Below are 8,152 nucleotides of genomic sequence, written 5' to 3' on the forward strand. Positions count from 1 at the left end.
TTGACCATTCTATTGCTGAAGTTGATTTTCCTGTTGCGATTAACCTTGAGTTTGTACCTATTGTTTGCTCTTGTGTTGTTATGGTTGAAACTGAAGTATTCATTGACAGATAGGACATTGCAATGTATGGTTTTATATACTATACTTAGATTGGACTGAAGGCGGTATAGTTCTAGGTTTTCTAGGTCTAGAATTTTGAGTCTGGTGGCGTAAGGTTATCAGCAATGAGTAGAGGAGTGGAGAACTCTTCTTGTGAAAGAATTCTGGACTTTCTCAACTGTGTTAATATCAGATATGTAATGTGGGTTCCAGACTGATGAGCTGTATTCATGTATTGGTCTAGCAAATGTTTTGTATGCTCCAGTTATTAGTGTAATATTACCAGAGAAAAAGCTACATGAGATTAGGTTAACAACTCTTAATGCCTTTTTGGCTATGTTGTTACAGTGGGCTCTAGCACTTAGATCATTAGAGATGACTCCAAGATTCTTGACAGAGTTTGGATCCTCAACAAAGTCTTGACTTTTCAGCCTGTGTTTTATTTTCTGATTTTATTTTAGTTTTTGCCAATATGTAGGACAGAGCATTTATTTGTTGAGATTTTAAGTTGCCATTTGTTTGACCATTTTGATACATAGCCGAGGTCTTTTTGAAGGGTAGCAGTATTGTCTGTGGTGTTGAATAGCTTTACATCATCAGCGAAGAGAACGCAGTTGTTTTTAATATGATCACAGAGGTCATTTATGTAGAGTATAAAGAGAGTTGGTCCTAGAACACTGCCTTGGGGGATACTACTGTTGACAGGTACAGAATTTGATAGGACACTCCCAATTTTGACTATTTGTTGTCTGTTTGACAGGAATGCTTCTATCCAGTTATGCAGGTGTCCAGAGATACCGTAAGATTTTATTTTTAGGGGTAGTTTGTTGTGTACCACTGAATCAAAGGCTTTACAGAAGTCTATGTAGATTCTGTCTATTGCTTTGCCCTGATCGAGTTGTGTAGTCCATATGTTTTAGCAGTGTGAGTTGCAGATTACATGATAGTTTTTTCCTGAAACCAAATTGTTTATTAGAGAGTAGGTTGTTTGTTTCTAAGTGGAGGATGATGGATTGGTTAATAATTGATTTCATGACTTTACCAGTGATGCAGCATAAAGAGATGTCATTTTCAACTTGGCTGGGGTCTCCCTTTTTAAGATGGGGATGACCATGGCTTATGACCATAGTTTTGGCAAGGAGCTGGTCCTGAAAGATTTTTCAAAGATTATGCTTAGAGTTCGGCTATGGCAGTGGATAGCTTTTTCAAGAAGTAGGCACATATTCCGTCCGGTCCAATAGATAGAGATGGTTTCAGATTGCGCAGTGCTTTTTCAACATTGTCTTCTGTAAAATCGATATGTATTAGATCATTGTAGTTGTCTGTAGTTTGACTAAGAAATACTGGGCATGATCCATTGCTGTTTACAAATACTGAGCCAAAGAATGTGTTAAAGAGGTTGGCTTTAATAGTGTCATTGTTGCAGTCTTTACCATTAGGTCCTTTCGGGGTGGAATGGACCTTGAGTCTTTTAGTTTGTTGTACAAATTTGTAGGAAGCATGGGTGGAATTGGTGTGTAGAAGGTTTTCTTCTTGTCTAATGTGATAATTGGTGCATTCAGTTTTTATTTGGTGGCATACATTTTTGTATCGGCTTTTGAAGTTGGCAACGTGACCAGATTTGTTTTTCCGCCAAAGTGATTTCTTTTTGGATTGACACTTCCTTATTGTTATGGGTAATTTGTTTTTCAGGTTTTGGGAGTTGTTAATGGTACATATAGTTTGATGACTCTTTAGACTTCAAGTAAAAATATGTTGTAATGGTCTTCTACAGTATTGCATCCAGAGAATAGAAATTGCTAATCAAGGGATGAGAGATCATTGTTTATAAGATCATAGTTACCTTTTTTGAAGTTATAATTGGGGATTCCGTTGTTGTGATGATTTTTGTGTGGATGTATGTTGAGACAAAATCAATCTATTACAATAGTTTGAAATAATTTCTAGAATTTCATTCTATACTTAGGGGAATTTCAGGAAAAAAATATCCTTCCTGGATATATTTACATGACTCTTTGATATGAAGAGATCACTTCAGAGGTAACAATTGAACAGAATAATATTCTGCTTTCTTTTAGCTGACCTATGGCTCATTAGCCCAACAAGTTTTTCAGACCAGTAAGCAATCTTCACTTTATTACATGGTCCCAAAAGAGGACTATCAGTTTGTTGGGATTGTTCAACTGCTTCATCATTTTAGATGGACATGGATTGGCATTTTTGCTGTAGATAACAGCAATGGAGAAAATTTCTTACAGAAAATGGAGCCCTTATTTTCACAGAATGGCATCTGCTCATCATTCATTCAATGGTTTCCACAACTCATCAATCTGGCAGACTACAAAGACCTTTATTTCCAAATTTCCAGTATTTCCATTAATTTGATGAATAGCAAAGTCAAGACATTGCTTGTCTATGGTGAATCATTGACCTTAATGTCTCTCAGAGGTGTTGCATTTGTGGCAGATTCTGAAAATAAGAAAATTGCATTACTTGGAAAGGTGTGGCTCATGACTGCACAGATTGATTTTACACTCTCAGGCCTTCAAATCAAATCAGATCTCCAGATGTTCCATGGAGCTATTTCCTTCACCATTCATTCAAGAGTAGTTGCAGGTTTCAAGGAATTTCTTCAGACTGTAAATCCTCTTTCAGGCCACAGAAATAGTTTTTTGCAGAATGTTTGGGAACAATCATTTGACTGTTCATTTCCAAAACCAGAATTGCAAGAAATGCCCAATAGACCATGCACTGGGGAGATGAAGCTGGAGGGTCTTCCTGGGCCTGTGTTTGAAATGGAAATGACTGGACACAGCTACAGTGTCTACAATGCTGTTTATGCTGTGGCTCATGCTTTGCAGGCTTTATATATGTTACGTTTCAATAGAAAAAAAACTACAATAAGTAAAAATCCTGAGCTTCCAGATATGCAATCTTGGCAGGTATTCTCTCTCCATTGGACACTTCTTTTATTGCAATGAAACGTTTGACTCAGAATTATGTTTTGAACCAATTGTGGAAAGCCTTCACATTTTATGTTTGGAAAATAAAGTTAATGTATGATCATTGAGAAGCTGTTATATAAATTAGGATTAATGTATTAATAGGGTTTGTGTAGGAAATCAACATACTTTGCCCAGTAAGACATGGGTAAAATGAAGTCCTTGATCATTTCCATTTTGGCACCTTCAAAAATAACCAATATCCCAAGTTACTTCTGTTTGACTCATGAACTTTTAAGGTGGAGAAGCTGTTGCTATCAGAATTCAAGAGGAATGTATATGATGTATCAGACTAATATCACTCTATAAAGCCTTAGTAATACCACACCTATAGTACTACATCCAGTTTTGGTCACCACACTATAAAAAAGATGTTGGGACTCTAGAAAAAGTACAGAGAAGTGCAACCAGGATTATTAGGGGACTGGAGGTTAAAAGATATGATGAATGGTTGCAGGAACTGGGCTTGGCTAGTCTAGTGAAGAGAAGGACCAGGGGAGACATGATAGCAGTCTTCCAATATTTCAGGGGCTCCCCAGAGAGAAGGGGGGCAACATGTTTTACAAAGCACCCAAAGATCAGACTGGGAATAATGGATGGAAACTGATCAAGGAGAGATTCAACCTGGAAATAAGGAGAAACTTTCTGACAGTGAGAAAAATCAACCAATGGAACAGTTTGCCTTCAGAAGTCGTGGGAGTTTCATTACCAGAGACTTTCAAGAAGAGATTGGATTGTCATTTGTCAGAAATGGTGTAGGGTGTCCTGCTTGGGTAGAGGGTTGGAATAGATGACCTATAAGGTGCCTTCCAACTCTGTTAATCTGCTAAAATGTAGTCCTTTTCAGTTGTGGCCTCCACCCTTTGGAAACTAGCAATAGTAATAGCACTTAGACTTATATACTGCTTTACAGTGCTTTTACAGTCCTCTCTAAAGGATTTACAGAGTCAGCCTCTTGCCTTCAACAATCTGAGTCCTCATTTTACCCACCTTGGAAGGATGGAAGGCTGAGTCAACCTTGAAAAGCTATCTTTGTAAGAATATATCTCTCTATTTTATCTATTGAGGAACACTCAAATCTCACCTTATAAAAGCAGGTTAAACCAAATTTGTGTATCCCAGGCTCTGAAATAGCTTTGTACCAATTGAGAAAGAAAAAATGAGGATACGAAGAAATATAGAGATACTAGACTCTTTTTATGTATTCTGCTTTGGTTCTTTGAGGTTGTTTTTTAGCCTTCCTTAAAATGATATGTATTTAATAATAGAGTACATCTCTGAAATATTCATTATCAATTTTTAGATGTACTTCTTTGATAATTATTATAGAAATGGGAAGAATGTGTGAATGAAACTTGAATGTACCTCTCCATTGTTATCTTTTCAATCCCCTGTCTTTTTCCTTCTCTTTCAAGTAGCTCCATCCATTTCTTCAACACATTTCTTTTAACAATACAGCTGGAGAGACAGTATTCCTGAATGACAAAGGAGAAGCAATGAGTGGATTTGACATCATTAATTTCATCCCTTTTGCAAACAGATCCTTTCAGAGAGTTAGAGTTGGAAAGATAGATCCTCAGGCTCCAAAAGGGAAGGAATTATTCATTGATGAAGACATTATTGTCTGGCACCCATCTTTTAATCTGGTATGCAGACATTTAATCAACTATAATTTGTTCCATTATGGTTTTGATCCATTTTGATCCCAAATGAATGTATTTTCTTTATAAATACAAGTTTTGCTTTTAAAAGAAAAAAAATGGGCATATTTAGTCCAAATGTCTTCTGAAGCATTTACCAAATTAAGATAATGACATTCCAATATGAAAGCCACATTTTCATATTTGGCTTGCATTTCTCTTTGAAATCATAGCTGTTGCATAATTTAATAACCTTGTTACCATGCATATTTCTCAGTACAAGTAGCCTTGTGCATCCTTGTAATTTCAAAATCTTCTTAATGGGTAGTATAAATCCAACTAGATACAATTAATTCACTAGCCCTTTAGGAAATCAAGGATTTGTTCCCCTCATAAAGGAGAAACATTAATAATTATGTTTAAAATATCACTTTTAATGTTTGTTACCAGGTTCCTCCATTTTCTCGATGTAATGACCCTTGTTTCCCTGGATTTTGGAAGAAAGGGATTGAGGTAAACCAGTTCTGCTGCTATGATTGTGTTCCATGCCCCAAAGGGAAGATTTCAAATCAAAATGGTAGGTTCAACAATCCACTATTTTTTCATTAGATACATCTAAGCAAATACACTATGTTAGCACACATACAGTATACTTACTTGTTTAATTAGTTCTTCAGACTGGAATACTATTTTCTATGGATCACAATTTGTTGTCCAGGAGTCAAAATTTGCCCATTCTGGCTGGTAGTGTTAATTATAGAGGCTCGCTCTGTCTGTCTGTCTGTCTGTCTATCACCTATCATCATCATCATCATCATCATCATCATCATCATCATCATCACCATCATCATCATCATCATCATCATCAATCATCATATCATCTATATCTATATCTATCCATTGAGCCTATTATGATCTATAACTATTTATATGTTTTTCATATTTTCAAACTGTTTGCATTAGTTTGGTTGTTTTACAGAAACAAAATATCAGAATAAACTCAGGAAATATTAAGCATTTTTAAAACATAGCCAGCATGACATTTTTTTTTTTTTGCACTAGTAAAAATAATTTTGTTTTGCAGTATCCAGATGCTACCCGTTACATTTTCCTGTAAAAAAAATTTCTGAAGCACCCATCTTTTTGCATCTGAGATTTGAAAACATCATTTTGCTCAGTTTATTCTTTACTAAAATTAAAAGTAACTTATTTTAATACACAAGTAATTTTCTCAGAAATAATTAAATTTAAGATGTTGGAATGAAGAATTAAAAACATTAAAATTAGAGTCCAAAAATTGTTATCTTCATAGCTCTGGCTCACCACACATTTTTGGAAGGAGCTTGTCTGCAAGAAATTTGAAGGAGTGTTTGCAAATTGATTTTGCAAACTCAGAAGTCTTGTAGTTATATGTAGAAATTACTACAAAATAATTCCTAAAAAATGACAAGCTTAAGAACTTGTGCTTTTTGACCAGCATTCTGTAAGGAATTTACTATTAATTGCAATTGACTTGAAATCACATTGCACTCAATTTTCTAGTTAGGACTACCTGCATAAACAAGTGATTTTGTGACTTCTTATAACATTGCTCTAAAATCTGTTATACATCATGTGATCTCACTGAATAAAACAAACATATACAATAAGCATCCCATAGCCAGCAAAAACAGGCTCCCAATCTCAGTTTTTGGTTGGGACAGTCTCTTGCAACCCTCTGCCAGTAAAATGGAGCTTGGGATGGCTGGGCACAGCCCTTGTCAGATCCATTTTCACCAGCAGAGGCACCATGGGCCCATCCTTCACTGTTTCCAGGGTGGGCTTGTGGCCAGATCAAAGCACCCTGTGGGCCAGATCCAGCTGCCAGGCCTTGAGTTTGACATCCCTGTTCTGTAAGAAAGAGAAATGTTACAAGAATTTAAATGAATGAAAGTGTTTTCCTCCTCAGAGTCAGTACTTTTGCTTCTGTCACTTAAGTCTTATATCCATCATCACGTTTTTTTCTTCATATTTTGAAAAAAAATGAGAAAAGTTTAAATGTTTTATATTAAAATTTTAGAAAGGATTGCTTTTCAAAGAATAATTAACTTTCTCATTGTTCTTTCTTTTATAATGAGTCCTGAATAATACAGTTGAGGAAAAACTGCATTTTCATAGAAACATGACCACACTGATAACCAGTAGAAAAAAATGAAAATGAATAACAGTTATCACACATTCAGAAGTAATTACAAGAAATATGAAATGCATGGATGATGAATTCCTTGAATTTTTCCCCCAGATATGGAAGATTGTTTTGAATGTTCAGAAGATCATTATCCAAATAAGGAAAAGAAAAGATGTATCCTGAAATTAGTGGTGTTTCTAACCTTTGAAGAAACCTTAGGAATCAGATTAGTCTCAAGTGCTCTTTGTTTCTTCTTCTTGACCTCCTGGGTGCTTGGAACTTTTATTAAGCACAGGGATACTCCCATTGTCAAAGCCAACAACTGGTCCCTCACCTACACACTGCTTGTCTCTCTTCAGCTCTGTTTTCTCTCCTCTTTGTTGTTCCTCAGCCAACCTGGCAAAGTGACCTGCCTTCTCCGACAATCAACTTTTGGCATCACCTTCTCAGTAGCCATTTCTAGTGTACTGGCCAAAACCATCACTGTGGTTGTGGCTTTTATGGCCACTAAACCAGGATCTCAGATGAGAAAATGGGTGGGGAGAAGATTGGGTTTTTGTACTGTCCTTTTCTGTTCTCTCTTCCAGGTATCTATTTGTACTCTTTGGTTGTCAACATCTCCCCCATTCCCTGAGTTGGACATGCACTCAGATTTCCAAGAAGTGATTTTACAGTGCAATGAGGGTTCAGCTCCCTTCTTCTATTGTGTTTTGGGTTACATGGGTATCTTGGCCATTGCCAGCTTTATTGTGGCTTTCCTTGCCCGTAAATTACCTGATACCTTTAATGAAGCCAAGTTCATCACCTTCAGCATGTTGGCCTTTTGCAGCGTATGGATCTCCTTCTTTCCAGCCTATCTGAGCACTAAAGGAAAAGCAATGGTAGCTGTGGAGGTCTTCTCTATCTTGTCCTCCAGCACTGCATTACTGGGATGCATATTTTTGCCAAAGTGCTATATCATTGTTTTACAGCCACAGTTCAACCACCAGAAGTCACTCATAAAGAAGAATTAGCATATCTTGTGTTCTTTCCCAATAAGATAAACTGCTTTCCAAAAGGAATAAAAAGACTGTACAAAAAACATATAGAAGCTTTTCTTTCTGTCAAAGGAAATTTGTCAAGTATTATTCTTATTATTAGATTGAAAAGGTTGTGTTGTAGTTGTGTTGAATGAATGAATGAATGAATGAATGAAGTACCCTTGACTGCCCTGAGTTCCCTGTCCATTTCATTAGGTCCACCAA

The 8,152-nt window shown here is 36.3% G+C and overlaps 1 protein-coding gene across 1 annotated transcript; it reads left to right on the top strand.

Moving 5' to 3' along the window:
- The first annotated feature begins 2,240 nt into the window (after positions 1 to 2,240).
- LOC113427541 (vomeronasal type-2 receptor 26-like) lies at positions 2,241 to 7,941 on the top strand. The gene is made up of 4 exons (XM_026690059.2): positions 2,241 to 3,041; positions 4,520 to 4,747; positions 5,192 to 5,318; positions 7,023 to 7,941. Exons 1-4 carry the CDS (start codon positions 2,241 to 2,243, stop codon positions 7,919 to 7,921), a joined length of 2,055 nt encoding a protein of 684 aa, XP_026545844.1. The 3' UTR covers positions 7,922 to 7,941.
- The last annotated feature ends 211 nt before the right edge of the window (positions 7,942 to 8,152 follow it).

This window comes from Notechis scutatus, chromosome Z (assembly GCF_049901735.1).
Source record: "Notechis scutatus isolate UNSWTSFEM ecotype Mainland chromosome Z, rNotScu1.2, whole genome shotgun sequence".
In the NCBI taxonomy this organism is placed as follows: domain Eukaryota; kingdom Metazoa; phylum Chordata; class Lepidosauria; order Squamata; family Elapidae; genus Notechis; species Notechis scutatus.

Bases quoted from the DNA above. Each gene is read 5' to 3' on its own strand.
- LOC113427541 (XM_026690059.2), top strand. From the start codon at position 2,241: ATGGTCCCAAAAGAGGACTATCAGTTTGTTGGGATTGTTCAACTGCTT. The intron at 3,042-4,519 runs GTATTCTCTCTC...TCTTTCAAGTAG, and splicing joins CAGATATGCAATCTTGGCAG to CTCCATCCATTTCTTCAACA. The intron at 5,319-7,022 runs GTAGGTTCAACA...TTTTTCCCCCAG, and splicing joins GAAGATTTCAAATCAAAATG to ATATGGAAGATTGTTTTGAA.